Genomic DNA, 16661 nt, shown 5'->3' on the forward strand with positions numbered 1-16661 from the left:
TTTTGGGCACTCAGTAAGAAAAATTCTTATTATTAAATAAATTCTTCTTATTAAATATTATTAAATATAAATAGACTAAACATAGACTTTAATTGACAACCTAGAATATACTTTACAAAGAAGTTTACATTAAACAAAATACCATTTTAATAGATAAACTAGCTTACTTATTTGACAGAGAGAGACAGCCAGAGAGGGAACACAAGAAGGGGGGGAGTGGAAGAGGGAGAAGCAGGCTTTCCACAGAGCAAGGAGCTCAGTGCAGGGCTTGACCCCAGGATCCTGGGATCATGACCTGAGCTGAAGGCAGACACTTAACGACTGAGCCACCCAGGCACCCCTACAACTAATTTTTTTTTAAGATTTTATTTATTTTTCTAAGGGAGAGAGTGAGAGAGAGAGAGCATGAAAGGGGAGAAGGTCAGAGGGAGAAGCAGACTCATGGAGCTGGGAGCCTGAAGTGGGACTTGATCCTGGAACTCTAGGATCATGACCTGAACTTAAGGCAGTAACTTAGCCAGCTGAGCCACGAGGTGCACTAAGTTTTTTGGAGGGAGAATATATGTAGGATAGCAAATATACTTACAATAGCAAAGTGTGAAATATTGTAGAATTAAAGGGAAATACTCAAAGAGAAGGAAAAAGCCATTTAACTAGAAGACGCAGAGAAAAGCATACTGTCTGCTACCAGACTAGAACTAAGCAGCCAGAGTGAACACTCAGCACACTCTCAAGGAAGCACAGTTCTGCCTTGCCCCAGCAGCAGGCACCACCAGAAGAGTGACCAAAGGCCACTGGAGGAAGACAACAGGACAGCCCTCTGCCAGCAGTGTAACACCATCACAAGAATGGTCTATCTGGACAGCTGACTACTGCTGGAAGAGTGGTTATTTTTTTAAAAAGGTGATCTTACCAGTGTATCAGATGTATATGGTTTTTAAGTAGTATGAAATGATTTTGGAAAGTTAGCTAGAGTGGTCCACTTGAATGTTTAATGGTTGGCACTGGTACTAGAGCTTTCACGTTCTTAAAGAAATGCCTGGAGTGCCTGGATGGCTCAGTCAGTTAAGCATCTGACTGACTTCGGCTCAGGTCATGATCGCAGGGTCCTGGCATCAAGCCCCACATTGGGCTCTCTGCTCGGCAGGGAGTCTAATTCTCCCTTTTCCTCTGTATCTCCCCCTTTAGTGCTCTCTCTCTCAAATAAATAAATGAAAAGAAATGCCTAACAGCCTTTTCTATACCTATCATGGGAAATAAAGATGATTGTGTTGTACTAGATAAGATTATTATTTTTTTTAATTTACTTAGTGGCCAGAAAGAGTGAGAGAGAATGAGAGAGAGCACAAGCAGGGGGAGTGGCAGACAGAGGGAAAAGACTGCCCCCTGAGTAGGGAGCCTGATGCAGGGCTTAATTCCACGACGCGGGGATCATGACCTGAGCCCAAAGCAGATGCTTAATTGACTAAGCCACTCAAGTATCCCAAGATAACATTATTTCAAACAGGAATGCATTTATCAACTGAAATAGAATTTCTATAATTGTCCCAGAAGGAAACAGGGATCTGGTCATACAAGAAACTGAAGTGCTCCTATGACCACCAAACAAAATAAAATAATACTCTATCAGCTGTTATATAGTAGTGGTAGGCAAAATAGTCTTTTCTTCCTTAAATGACACATTTTTTTTTTAAGATTTTCTTTTTAAATAATCTTTATGCTGGAGCTCAGGAACACTGTGAATGGGGGCATGCCGTGCCAGAGCTCTCAGAGTTCTTGGGGGCAAATGTTGATAGTACTGACAACGGTGCTCATTTCCACAACCCTGGCAGCCTCTGTCTGAGCTGCCAGAATGCCTGGGACCTGCTCCTGGGGGACCACCATGTGCCTCACGGCCCCTCTGGATACAACACAAAGAGAGGAGCTTGAAAGCAATGTCACTCCTGCAGCACCTGCTGGGACACAGGACCCTACTCCCACACCTCATGAAACACCAACTTCGTTCTGTCCCACTTGGAACCGGCAGCACCACCTGCTTCCCAGGGCACCATCTTCAAGACAACCGTGGCTTGTCAGCACAGGTTTGGTTTTTTGTTTTTTGTTTTTTTAATTTACGTATATATTTTAAGGATTTTATTCACTTGAGAGAGTGAGCACACGTAAGCAGGGGGAGAGGAAGAAGCAGGCTCCCCTCTGAGCAGGGAACCCGCCGATGTGGGGCTTGATTCCAGGACCCCAAGACCACAACTCGAGCCAAAAGCAGACACTTAGCCACCCAGGTGCCCCTCTCAGTGTAGGTTTTTAAAAATGACTTTTCTCTCTTTTCCTGCTCTTCTGGGGTCATTGAGGGAACTATGAAGTTCTTGCTTCCATACTCTCACCTGATGGCCTTTTATTTAAAAAAAAAAAGTTAAGCTAAAAGGCTTTTGGATGCCATTAACAGATTATAACTCAGGTATCAGCCTAACTAGGAAGTGCTGGGCTAGGGATCTCTGCAAGTACCAGCTGTGTGATCCCAGGCCAGTCATTTAGCTTCACAGTTCTTTAGTTAGTTTGTTTTAAAAATAAAAGTATTTGTCTATTGAAAGAAAGAGAGGAAGAAAGGAAGGAGGAGAGGGAGGTTAGGGAGGGAGGAAATCTCTACACCCAACATGGGGCTCAAACTCCCAACCCTGAGATCAAAAGTTGCATGCTTTTACTGACTGAGCCAACCAGGCACCCCTTAAATGATAAATTACTTAAACAGTTCAAAGTTTCACAGAATTTTAGTCCTAGAATACCAAGCACACACAATTTTAAGGCTGTACTGATAAATAACAAATAACTACAGTAGAATGAATAAAAAAGATAATAAAGAGGCACCTAGGGGCACCTGGGTACCTCAGTCATTAAGCGTCTGCCTTTGGCTCAGGTCATGATGCCAGGATCCTGGGATGGAGTCCCACATCATGTTCCATGCTCCGCGGGAGGCCTGCTTTCCCTCTCCCACTCGCCCTGCTTATGGTCCCTCTCTCACAGTCTCTGTCAAATAAATGAAATCTTAAAAAAAATAAAATAAAAAAACAAAGGGGCGCCTGGGTGGCTCAGTCCGTCTACATTCAGCTGAAGTCATGATCTCAGGGTCCTGGGATCGAGCCCCTCAGCAGGGAGTCTGCTTCTCCCTCCCCATCTGCCTCTCCCCTTGCTCACACTTGCTCTCACTCTCCCAAATAAAGAAATGTTGAAAGAAACAAAAGAGAGAGAAAGGAAGAAAACAAGGGAGAAAGATAGTTGAGTTAAAAAAGAAAGATAATGAAAATAATGCATTAAACAATATATTCTGGCCCATTATGATTATACCTAGGGAAAAGAACAACTTGATATACTGTGTATAAACAAAGTACAACCGGAAATATTTATAAAATTTCAAAATGCAGACCAAGTATCACCTTTGTAATGGACAGGGGCTTTCATTTTATACCTTATACACTTCCAAACTTTTTTTTTTTTTGCAACAAGCACAAATTAATTAAAAAGAAAAATAACAACATAAAAATACTATAACCTCCCCTAATCAACTATGACAATTAGTCATAGATGCTAAATGTCTGGATTCCACATTCCATGAGAAAATTTATCCATTACTTTCTACTCCCTACCATCAGAATGTTTAGAAAGGAAAATTTATATATTTATTTGTTTATTTTCTAAGTTTATTGAGCGATAGTACAAAGTTCCCAAAGAGGGAGGGGAGCCAAGAAGGTTGCCCAGGAAAATTTATTGATTTTTTTTTTATTTGTTTATTTACAGCATAACAGTGTTTATTGTTTTGGCATCACACCCAGTACTCCATGCAGTACGTGCCCTCCCTATTACCCACCACCTGGTTCCTCAACCTCCCACCCCCCCACCCCCCGCCCCTTCAAAACCCTCTGGTTGTTTTTCAGAGTCCATAGTCTCTCATGGTTAGGAAAATTTATTTTTAACATTAAAGATAAGACACATTCGTAGCAGTCCTATGCTATGTGTTGTTAAGCAATTTTATTGATTACCGCTTAGCAAAGCCACACTATGAAATTTTGAGAACTTCCTAAACCTAGAAAATGGAATCTCACCTTCGCATCAATTTCCTCTGCTTTCTCATTGGCTTCTTGTTCAATAAAAGCCATCATATGCTTAATCTAGAAGAAAGAAGGAAAGGTTATTTTATTTCTAACTATAACAAAAAAATACATATAATCTTTTCTGATTCATTTAACAATCAATTGCTTACTGAATGCATGTAATGTGCCAGGCATTCTGTACAAAGACAAATGAGATATATGAGATAATATCTTACAGTACGAATTCGCTCTAGCAAATGGACCAGACACAATATTCAATATCATAGAACATTATCCTACTCTCAAGGAATGTGGAGTCTATGGGGGAGGGAGGACTGAATATATATCCTCCTTTACCTCATACTCCTTTCAGCCTGCATCTTCTTTTCCTCTTCTCCATCTATAATTAAATGAATCTATATTTACCTTTTAAACTTTCTTTTAAGATTTTTAAGTTTTTATTTTTAAGTAATCTCTACACACAACATGGAGCTCAAACTCACAAGTCCAAGATCAAGAGTCACACGCTCTACTGAGTCAGCCAGGTGCTCCACACTTTTCAACTTTCTTACCTCCTAATCTCAACATACTTCAATCTGACTTCTACCCCCTCCACTTCACTGGAATTACTCTCATAAAATGGCAATAATCTCCTAGCCCTTAAATCTTGGCCTTAATCAACCTTTCAGCATCTCTTGATTTGCTGGTCAACCCTCCCTTCTTGAACAAGAACAATCTTTTCCCTTTGCTTCCAGGACTTCCTTGTCTCCCTTCCAGACCACCCTCTTCTTCCTCTGCCTCCTAGACTGCTCTTTTTTAGACAGCCTACTCACAGCAACCTAAATCCAACACACTCAGTAATGAACCGCTAGGGGCGCCTGGTGGCTCCATTGTTAGGCATCTGCCTTGGGCTCAGGTCAAGATCCTAGCGTCCTGGGATAGAGCCCCACACCGGGCTCCCTGTTTGGTGGGAAACCTGTGTCTCCCTCTTCAACTCCCCCTGCTTGCGTTCCCTTTCTCACATTCTGTCAAATAAATAACATCTTTATAAAAAAAATAATGAACCGCTAATCACTTCCCCTCTGCCCACTTTGATTTCTAGCTTGAGGATTAGTCCCAACATCTGACTTTGACCCTTCCTTGTACCTCAGTCCTCCCACCCAATCAACCACCAAGTGCTATCAATTCTCTCTCCTGATAGTTCTTTAATTTGTTTCATTTCTCCACCTTCACAACCACTATCCTAGTCTCCTAGTCTTTGCTACCACCATCTCTGAACTAAATTACTACAACAGCTTCCAAATGTGTCTCCCTGCCCTCAGCCTTGTTTCCTTTCTAATCAACTCTACACTACAACCAGAAAGATCCTTTAAAAAATGCCTGTTTCAGGGCACCTGGGTGGCTCAGTGGGTTAAGCCACTGCCTTCGGCTCAGGTCATGATCTTGGGGTCCTGGGATTGAGTCCCACATCAGGCTCTCTGCTTGGCAGGGAGCCTGCTTCTCTCTCTTTCTCTGCCTGCCTCTCTGCCTACTTGTGATCTATGTCAAATAAATAAATAAAATCTTAAAAAAAAAAAATGTCTGGGGGCGCCTGGGTGGCTCAGTGGGTTAAAGCCTCTGCCTTTCGCTCAGGTCATGATCCCAGAGTTCTGGGATCGAGCCCCGCATCGGGCTCTCTGCTTGGCAGGGAGCCTGCTTCCTCCTCTCTCTCTCTCTGCCTGCCTCTCTCCCTACTTGAGATCTCTATCTGTCAAGTAAATAAATAAAATCTTAAAAAAAAAAAAAAAAATGTCTGTTTCAGGGGCACCTGGGTGGCTCAGTGGGTTAAGCCTCTGCCTTTGGCTCAGGTCATGATCCTGGGTCCTGGGATCAAACCCTGCATCGGACTCTCTGCTTGATAGGGAACCTGCTTCCTCCTCTCTCTCTGCCTGCCTCTCTGTCTACTTGTGATCTCCCTCTCTGTCAAATAAATAAAATCTTAAAAAAAAAAAAGAAAAATGCCTGTTTCAGGAGTCTGGGGAGGCTCAGTCCGTTAAGCATCTGCCTTTGGTCCAGGTCATGATCCCAAAGTCCTGCGATGGAGTCCTGCATTGGGCTTTCTTCTCAGCAGGGAATCTGTTTCCCCCTCTCCCTCTGCCCCAATCTGCTGCTGATGCGTTCTCTCTCTCTCATATAAAATATTCAAAAAAATAAAAATAAAAATGCCTGTTTCATCATGTATCACACTCCCTCCCCCCCGCTTTATGATAAAACGCAAAGATTTTAGAAGGTACGTGATCTGGTCAATGCTTCCCTTGCCAACATCATATGAAACATTACCTTCACCATCTGCCACTCTTCAGACTCTTGGTTCCTAAACTAAACTTATTTCAGTTTTTCTGTTCCTTGAGTTCATCACTCTCTTCCTCACTTCCAAGATTTCAAATATGCTGCTCCTTCCACTTGGAATACTCTTCTCCCTCCCTTCACCTGGCTAACTTCTTGGGATTCAGCTTGCTTAAATGTCACCTCCTTTGGGAAATCTCTTCTGAACTTCTCACCAATGTGCACCTAGGGTACTCTGCACTTCCTCTTCGTAAACTTTTTTTTTTTTTTTAAGATTTTATTTTATTTGACTATAAGGCAAGGTAGTTGTTAAAAGGCTTCTCTGGCTACAATCAGAGAATAAAGTCCACTGAAGTCTTCTGGGGCCTAGGGACACTGATCCAATTTGGACTCATAAATGAAGTGGGTTTTTTTGTTTTTGTTTTTAGACCCACAAATGAAGTACGACCTTTAGTGGAAGATGTAAAATACACCCATGTGAATATACAAATACTATAGCTAATCAAACTCTCTGGTTGTTTCATTTCCTAAGGGCTCTATCTGAAAGAAACGACGAATAAAAAAAAAGGAAGATGATTTTTAAAAATACCAATAATCTCTAGGTTATTCATCATTGTGTTTATTAAAAAAAAAAAAAAAGACTATTTGAGAGAGAAGGAGTGCACATGCAGGGGTAGGGGGCAGAGGGAGAGAGAGAATCTCAAGCAGACTCTGAGCTGAGCTTGGAGCCCTAAGCAGGGCTCTATCTCACGACCCTGAGATGAAGATGACTTGAGCCAAAATCAAGAGTCAGATGCTTAACTGACTGAACCACCCAGGAGTCCCTAATTCACTGTGTTTATTAATTCTCCCACTTAAGGTAAACTCCAGGAGTACTGAGATCTTTTTTTTTTAAAGATTTTATTTATTTATTTGACAGAGAGAGATCACAAGTAGGCAGAGAGGCAGGCAGAGAGAGAGGGGGAAGCAGGCGCCCTGCAGAGCAGAGATCCCGATGTGGGGCTCAATCCCAGAACCCTGAGATTATGACCCAAGCTGAAGGCAGAGGCTTAACTCACTGAGCTACCCAGGCGCCCCTGAGATCTTATTTTTTACATCACCATAACACCAGAACATGGAACGACTGCCCCTAAAGGGGGTGTTCAATAAACGTTTGTGAATGAATGATGACCTGTTGGTATTTTAAGCCTCCTGAGATAGTCCAAGTACTTTCTAGAGTTTAACAATCTGGAAACAACTCCCACTTCTCCACCTACCACAAAGATATCATAAATCTAATGTACACACAGGTATACAAAACTGAGTTAGGATCTGTTTTAAAATAATGTGAACAGGGCGCCTGGGTGGCTCAGTGGTTTAAGCCGCTGCCTTCGGCTCAGGTCATGATCTCAGGGTCCTGGGATCGAGTCCCGCATCGGGTTCTCTGCTCGGCGGTGAGCCTGCTTCCCTCTCAGTCTCTCTGCCTGCCTTTCTGCCTACTTGTGATCTCTCTCAAATAAATAAATAAAATCTTAAAAAAAAATAAAATAAAATAATGTGAACATACTTAACACTACTGAACAGTACAGTTAAAAATGGTTAAGATGAGTAAGTTTTGTTATGTGTTTTATACATTTTTCTTCAAAAGGGCATTGATGGGGTGCCTGGGTGGCTCAGTCAGTTAAGTGTCAGCCTTTGGGTCAGGTGGGATCAACCCTGCATTGTGGGGGGGGGGGTTTCCTGCTCAGCCGGGAGTCTGCTTCTCCCTCTTCCACTCCCCTTGCTTGTGCTCTCTGTCAAACGAATAAATAAAATCTTAAATAAAATAAAAAGGGCATTGATGGGGCGCCTCGGTCGCTCAGTTGGTTAAGTGTCTGCCTTCCACTCAGGTCATAATCCCAAGGTCTTAGGAGGAGCCTCGTGTCTGCTCAGCAGGGAGCCTAGTTCTCCCTCTCCCTCTGCCCCCACCCCAACTTGTGCTCCCTTGAATGCATACACTCTCCAATGAATAAAATATTTTTAAAAATAAAAAACACATTAATAATAAAACCTTGTGGCATCAAAGTCTTCAAGAAAAAAACAGTATGGTTTGAAAGAGACGATTTCTTTTTTGTCAAAATTCTTAGCAACTACCCTATGCTTGAGGAACGAAAATAATTATGATAATCAAAATCTATTTCATAGGTAATACAATACTTATGAAATCTCAGGCCTTGAAATATTTGGGGTACCTAATCCAGAGGCATCTTGTATAGAAAATCACTGCGACCTTGCTAAAAGGATTAGCCACCCCGCCATTTGTGTGTGTGTGTGTTCATGGTAAGGAACGGTATCTCCAGGAGCACCTGGGTGGTTCAGTTGGTTAAGCAACTGCCTTCGGCTCAGGTCATGATCCCGGAGTCCGGAGGAGATCAAGTCCCCCATCAGCCTCCCAGCTCCAAGGGGAGTCTGCTTCTCCCTCTGACCTTCTCCCCTCTCATGCGTGCGCGCTTTCGCTCTAATTTTTTTTTTTTTTTAAAGTATCTTTGGAACTTAAAAAAAAAAAGGAATGGTATCTCCACAAGTTCAGTGTGAAGCCTTACTGAAGTCAGTTTGGAATTTTAAATGTAAATACAGTAATCAAAACAGGTGTTTATAAATGCTACAAGGCACGCTGGGCCTGTACAGGTGAACACTGATTCAAACCTGCATTATCTGCCTTTATCACTCATGCTGGACCCTCTACTACCGGATTTGACTAGATCAGCACAGCCTAGAGCAAAACAGTCATTTTAACCAGGTCAGAAAGGCCTGTTTACAGACAACATGATCATATTCCATCTTCAAGAGTTCCAACAAGAAAAATAGTCAACTCTTCAAGACATTTAAGTCCACCCCTAAGGCAGAAAAATCTGGCCTTTAAAAGATACTTTTCATCTTCCTGCTAACCCTACTGGATTTTAAGTTTTTTGAAGTCAGATTCCTTCAAATACTGGATAAAATAAATAACCATACTCCCCAGACAAAAAGGCAAATATACATAAATATTTTAATACAATGGGGAAGAAGTCAAGGAATCCACAATTTATAAGCACTTAGTACCTTGTCCATTCACTGCTGAGGATACAGGGAACAAAAACACACTGCCCTTACGGAGCTTATGTGCAGTATAGATGGGCAGAGACCACAGATTCCTTCATCTTTCAATTTTATAGAAAGAAAAAATGGTTTTGATTTAGATTCCAAGGAAATACACCACTTTGTATTTTTCCTGGGGAAGCCTTAATCTTCAATATACCGTAACAAAGGGGTAAGAGGGATGATGAAGCAACAAGCGGAAAAAGAGAATCAGCATTTTAACTGTACTAAAAGATGTGGAGGACACTGTACTTTTCCACTACACCAAGTTTTTCCTACAGTAAAAATCAGAAGCAGTGGTGATAAACATAAAAGCCCCATTGTTTTGTAAGACTACTGTTAAGATTTCTTAATCTTCTCCACAGATGCTGTTTTTGTCACACGATTTCCCCTCTGTGATTATTAGCACAAGACCACCGATGAACAAACACTCCACTTTTCTTATGCACATCAGATTAAGAATAAAATGCCAACTCATTTTCTAATAGAAATATTCAAGGAAAAAAACATTTCATTGCTCATTTAAGAAGATTCATAAGCCAGTGAGTGAGCTTTAGTCAGAGAATTTTCCTAGTACTTCAAAAAGAAATAGACTTAGTTCTCTAAACTACGTAAAGATTCCTTCTCTGAAAAATCTATTGGCAATATGACTACTAAATTCAAGGACCCTAGTTTCAGAGTATCTCTGGCAGGGCAAATGGAAACCATTTTTTCCCATGTTTGTTACAGGCCTATCAATGCCAATATATTATCCTGGGAGTCTTTTGAATTCTAACTTTATTAATGACTACAGCTTGAAGATATGGCACATTAAACAAAACAAAACAAAGAAACAAAAACCCCAAAGCTTCCTAGGACTGATACCCTTGCAAAAATGATGTAGGTCCACGCTTTCCATAATTTTTCCCACTAACCTTGACTTTCCTTACGGCAAACCCTGGCGCTGCGGTTCATAAATGTATGAAAGATATTCTGATTATTAATAAACATTAACGTACACACTAGTGAGAGACCATTACAATTCCTTCCAAAATGAAGATTAACAATTCAGTGAATGACCTCAAAACAACATTGAAAGCAACTCTTTCCCGTCAGCATTCTCTATCGTAGTGTAAACCCTTCCCTCAAGGTTAAAAAAACAGGTGAAAATAAGGTCCCCAATCCTTGCACTCGTTTTGCATCTCAACCCTATTTTCAATTCTCAACTCTAACAACCACAGCTAGTACCCTGAGAAAATAGGGAACGCCGAGGTGGGAACCAAAAAGCCAGCACATTCAAGGCGGCGGCGCACAAAACCCTAGTGAAGACAGAGGAGCTGTGGGTCAAATCCCTCTCCTGCAGAGAGCCCACTTAGCCCCCGAGACTTGGGGGACCCTCCTTGGGTATCTGGGCCGCCCAAGGCCTGCGTCCTCCCTGAGCCGCCGGGTTCCAGTTCGCCACCCCCCGACCCGCGCTACGAGTTTGCCAGACCCAACCGCAAGTCCTCACCTGCTTTTGCACGTCAGCATCGCTGAGGGCCATCACGAAAGCTGGACTAGGCCCGAGGCCCCACTGGCTCTAGCTTACACTAGAAGAGCGCGGTGGAACGAAGGGGAAGAAAGAAAATGCAGTGGAGTTGTCGGCTTCCTTCGCTTTATATCTCCGGCTTCCGGTTCCTGTCAGGTGACCGCGCAGCCCAGCCATGTGAGCTTTCTCAGCCAGTGGGAAGAGAACGAATCCGGTGAAGTCCCGCCCTGGACCCGCCCCGTGTCCGGGCGCAGGCGCTGGTGGCGTCTTCTTCGCACAGTCCCAATCCGTTTTATAGCTGCTTCGTGATTTCTGAGTTGTTTTCGTCAGCGACGTATTCCTCACCAGGAGTGAAGGTTCGGGAATTCAAGCGTCTGAAATTAGCCGAATTCTGTGTATTTTTCTAGCCTTAAAGCCCTTGTATATTTTTTAAATTTAATTACTTACTCCCAAATCAGAATTTATTTTTTTTTGCTTTCCTGGCCTTAATGAAAACAAATTCATCAATATTTTATTTATTAATAGATTTTATTTTTAGAACAGTAACAGATTTACAAAAAAATTAAGCAGATAGAGAAGAGAGTTTTCATGTATCTTTCTCCCCGGCACACACAGATTCCCGTATCATTAATATATTCGTATGGCACATTTGTTAAAATTAATTAAATAATATTGATAATTAAATAAACAATATTGACTCAAGTCCATAATTAGTTAAATTTCCTTAGTTTTAACTTAATGCTCATTTTCTTTTCCAGAATCCCATCTAGGATACTGCGTTTTATTTAACTGTCATGTCCCCTAAATTTCCTGGGTGTGACAGTTACTCAACCTTTCCTTTTTAAAAAATTAATTAGTTAATTAATTTGTCAGAGAGAGCGCCCTCAAGCAGGGGGAGCAGCAGAGCAGGCAGCAGGCACAGGGAGAAGAAGGCTCCCTGCTGAGCAAGGAGCCCCAAGCCAGACTGGATCCCAGGACTCTGGGATCATGACCTGAGCTGAAGGCAGACACTAATGGACTGAGCAACCAAGGCGTCAGGGTACATGCATTTTTATTACCAACTTTTTATTTTGAAGAAATTTCAAATATAATAAGCTGTAAGAATAGTGCAATAAACTACATTCACCTAGATTCACCAATTGTTAACATTTTGCTATTTGGCTGTATCACTTTTCATTAATCAAATTCAGGAAATTTAACAAGTTTATAATCAGATTTTGCCATATGTCCTACTGATAATCTTTGTAGAAATTTTTTCTCATCCTGAACCCAGTACAAGGTCACCTGTTGTAATAATTGTCATGTCTTTTCTATAGTCTCCTTCCCCCCCCCCCCCAACATTTATTTGTTTGAAAGAGAGAGAGCTTGAGCAGGGGGGAGAAGCAGAGGGAGAGAGAGTCTTTTTTTTTTTAAGATTTATTTATGTATTTATTTATTTGACAGACAGAGATCACAGATAGGCAGAGAGGCAGCCAGAGAGAGAGGAAGGGAAGCAGGCTCCCCGCTGAGCCGAAACCCTGATGCAGGGCTCGATCCTAGGACCCTGGGATCATGACCTGAGCCGAAGGCAGAGGCTTTAACCCACTGAGCCACCCAGGCGCCCCGGGAGAGAGAGTCTTAAACAGACTCCTCGCTGAGTGCAAAGCTCGGCGCTCGATCCCACGACTGGGAGATCATGACCTGAGCCAAAACCAAAAGTCTGATGCTTGGGGCGCCTGGGTGGCTCAGTGGGTTGAGCCGCTGCCTTCGGCTCGGGTCATGATCTAAGGGTCCTGGAATCAAGTCCCGCATCGGGCTCTCTGCTCAGCAGCGAGCCTGCTTCCCTCTCTCTCTCTCTGCCTGCCTCTCTGTCTACTTGTGATCTCTCTCTGTCAAATAAATAAATAAAATCTTAAAAAAAAAAAAAGTCTGATGCTTAATCAGCTGTGCCATCCAGATGCCCCTTTTAGTCTCCTTTAATACGGGATGGTTCTTCAGACTTTGTCTTTCCTGATACTAACATTTTTGAAGAGTTCCACACATTTGAAGAGGACAGTTGTAGAAAATTCCTCAATTTGGTTTTGTCTGATAGTTTCCTCATAATTAGATTCTGATTATGCATTTTGTAAGGAGTACTACATCTGTGATATTATATCCTCAGTGCGTCATATCAGTACATTTCAGGGCCCCTGGGTGGCTCAGTGGATTAAGCCTCTGCCTTCGGCTTGGGTCATGATCTCAGGGTCCTGGGATCGAGCCCCCGCATCGGGCTCTCTGCTCTCAGCAGGGAGCCTCCTTCCTCCTCTCTCTCTTTCTGCCTACCTCTCTGCCTACTTGTGATCTCTGTCAAATAAACAAATAAAATCTTAAAAAAAAAAAAGAAAAGTACATTTCAGTGTCCATTAATGAGAATCGTCCATACATTTTTAAGGCTCTCAATACAGACTGCCAAATTTTTTTCCAGCTGTACTAGTGTACAGTGGTCTTTGTAGTGTGTGACAGATTGGTGCACACATTTGAGAAAACTGGTCATGTTGGATAACAGAAGGATTCAGACACAGGACAATAAAATAACAGAGCAACGGAAATCCACACAGTTGACCTTAACTTGATCAGTATTTTTAAAAGATTTTATTTATTTGAGAGAGAGCACAAGCACAAGCAGGGGAAAGGGCAGAGGGAGAAGGAGAAGCAGGCCCTCCAATGACCAGTAAGCCCAACTTGGAGCTCGATCCCAGGACCCTGGGATCATGACCAGAGCTGAAGAAAGATGCCCAACCAACTGAGCCACCCAGGTGCCCCCCATGATCAATATTCTTATCGACTGAGCTAAACAAGTTGATAGGCTTATTTCTCTCATCTTGTTAGTTTCTGCATTGATAACTTCATTTTTTGCTGTTCCAGAAGACAGTTCCAGGATGCCTCCTTCTAGCCTCCCTAGGTCACTCATTTGGATTATAATTCTTCCTCCCATTTATTTTCACAGTGATCTGCAAATAACTCGGGGAGTAGGAGCAGCAATCTAATGCCACATGTTTAATCATTGTGAAATTAATGTTTGGAAGAGACATAGCACTGACCAGATCAATGTGCTTTTGGTTTCTGGAAAACAGTGTACTGATTTTTATTATTTATTTATTATTAATTTGAGAGAATAAAAAATATAGAAAAGTACAAAGAATAATTTAAATATTCATGTACCATGTACCACCACCCAGAATTAACAATTAACATTTGCAACATTTGCTTTAAGACTTCTTTTTTTTTTTTTAATTATTTTACTTACTTATTTTGACAGGCAGAGATCACAAACAGGCAGAGAGACAGGCAGACAGAGAGGGGGAAGCAGGATCCCTGCTGAACAGAGAGCCCAATGCAGGGCTGGATCCCAGGACCCTGAGATTATGACCCAAGCCGAAAGCAGAGGCTTTAACACACTGAGCCACCCAGGCGCCCTTTAAGACTTCATTTCTAAAGCAAAATAAATGGTGTTACAGCTATAATTAACATTACCTTTTGTGCAGCTGTCCCCTCCCCTATGTTAGTGCTCTTTACAACTGGTTTCTGCAGTTATTTTGCTGATTCACCAAGGAATGGGCCAGGTCCTGTCTGATAAGAATATGATAAGCTTCATAAAGACAGTCTCTGGAGAGAAAAACTTATTATAAGTACAATAAAAGATTAACTAGTTAGTAGTTTTCCAAATCCAATTTCCTCCTACATTATTTTAGGTCTTGTGAAGAAGCTTTATTAAAACATTTTTCAGATAAATTCCAAAAATCCCACTCTTAGATACGCCTATTTACTTAATGCTTCACAAAATCACTGTCCTAGATTCCTGTCAGGTTAGTCACAAAGAGATGGTTTCTGTGTAGATTGCTTCACCTGCTCCCAAGCTGACACTTCAGTCTGTGGCTTCAGAAATTGAATCAGCAGAATAAACTAAGGCTTGAACTTCTTTTCCTAAAGAGGGTAAGGTGGGGTGACGTGGGGGGTGGGTTATGGTTGGGGGTGGGATCTTGCAGCTGGGGGTGGGGGTTCCTTGGGTGGCTCAGTCAGTTAAACAATCTTAGGGTAGGGGGTTCAAGGCCCTTGGGCTTTATTTTACTAAAAATAAATTTTAAAAAATGTAAATCATCTGTGTCTTTGAATGCTGAAGAATTGGGTGGGTTATTTTTGTTTTTGTTTAAGATTTTAAGTAATTTCTATACCAAATGTGGGGCTCCAACTCACAATGCTGAGTCCAAGAGTCACATGCTCTACTGACTGAGCCAACCAGGCACCTTGAAAAATTAATCTCAAGAAGAAAAACAAATGAGACCAGAAAATAGTGAAACTCTGACTTAGGTGCTTGCACTTCCTACCCTTTTACAACCAATTTTCCACACAACAGAAAGAGTGGTTTAAAACCCAGCTGGCATCTAGCCGCTTCCCAATTTATAATCCTCAAATGGCTTCCGTCTGCTTCTGAACACTTCACACCTCACATGGTCTGTGTGAGCTCTGCCGGATCTGGCCTTAGCTTACTTGTCCGACCTCATTACTCTTCTTACCTTTGCTCACCACCCTATAGCTTTACTTTTCAGTTCCTGGAAAACACCAAGCTCTTTGCCTGAATTCTTTTCATACATCATCACTTAGCTTTTCATTCATTAAGGTCTCAACTTAAAATATCACCTCCTTAGAGAGTGCTTTCTTTTCTTTTTCTTTTTTAATTTTTTACAGATTTTATTTATTTGACATACAGAGATCACAAGTAGGCAGAGAGGCAGGCAGAGATAGAGGAGGAAGCAGGCTCCCTGCCTAGCCCCGATGTGGGGCTCGATTCCAGGACCCCAGGATCATGATGAGCTGAAGGCAGAGGCTTTAACCCACTGAGCCACCCAGGCGCCCCAAGAGTGCTTTTCATAAGCATTCTTCACCTTTCTCTCTCTCTCAGCCTCTTATTTACCTCGGGACATGCCATAATGTTTAATTATTTTGGTTTTTTTCTTTTTGTTTTTAGGTTTTTGCCTGGTTTTCCAATGAAAATTTCAGTTTCACAACAGAGACAGTGTCTGACCTACTTACCACTTTCTTTTGCTGGCATCTAGCACACTGCCTGGTACATAGTAGGGGTTCAGTAACTAACTGATGAAGGAGAATGAATAAAACGACTTTTGTCTAGAGTTTAGATTTTATTTATAATTTTTTTTGGCTTTAGATTTTATAATCATATCAGGCTTCAGGCTAGGGTTCTGTATAATTTAGAAGATCTGTCAAAAAAAAAAAAAAAAAGTCCCCAAACTCATAAACTGCTGTGTGATTAAAGTAAAATAATTTCTGTAAAAGTATTATATTATTTTACACCATTTGCCGAAAAGACTATTCCTTTCCCCATTAAATTGTCTTGACACCTCTGTCAAAAATCAATTGTCCATTCTGGACTTCCTATTCTGCTCCATTGGCCTCTGTTTTATCGTTATAGTATGCATTCGAAAAATAAAATACAAAAGGAAATATTAAAACTGAAAATAATTTGAGGGCGCCTGGGTGGCTCAGTGGGTTAAGCCTCTGCCTTCAGCTCAGGTCATGATCTCAGGGTCCTGGGATTGAGTCCCGCATCTGGCTCTCTGCTCAGCAGGGAGCCTGCTTCCCTCTTTCTCTGCCTGCCTCTCTGTCTACTTGTGATC

The 16661-nt window shown here is 41.8% G+C and overlaps 1 protein-coding gene and 1 non-coding gene across 2 annotated transcripts in view; both read right to left on the reverse strand.

The window, feature by feature from the left end:
- Positions 1-11151, reverse strand: part of ATP6V1E1 (ATPase H+ transporting V1 subunit E1) — a 38351-nt gene extending 27200 nt beyond the window's left edge. Inside the window, exons 1-2 of the mRNA XM_046012411.1 lie at positions 10993-11151; positions 4095-4160 (exon numbers count right to left, since the gene is read on the reverse strand). Of these exons, the coding sequence (XP_045868367.1) occupies positions 4095-4160; positions 10993-11025 (99 nt within the window). The 5' untranslated portion in view covers positions 11026-11151. The remainder of the gene's footprint in view (positions 1-4094; positions 4161-10992) is intronic.
- LOC123947811 lies at positions 677-880 on the reverse strand. The gene has a single exon (XR_006819843.1). It is a non-coding gene; the product is annotated as a small nucleolar RNA SNORA74 (small nucleolar RNA).
- Positions 11152-16661: the final 5510 nt, after the last annotated feature.

The sequence above is a fragment of the Meles meles genome, chromosome 7, assembly GCF_922984935.1.
Source record: "Meles meles chromosome 7, mMelMel3.1 paternal haplotype, whole genome shotgun sequence".
Taxonomy (NCBI): Eukaryota; Metazoa; Chordata; class Mammalia; order Carnivora; family Mustelidae; genus Meles; species Meles meles.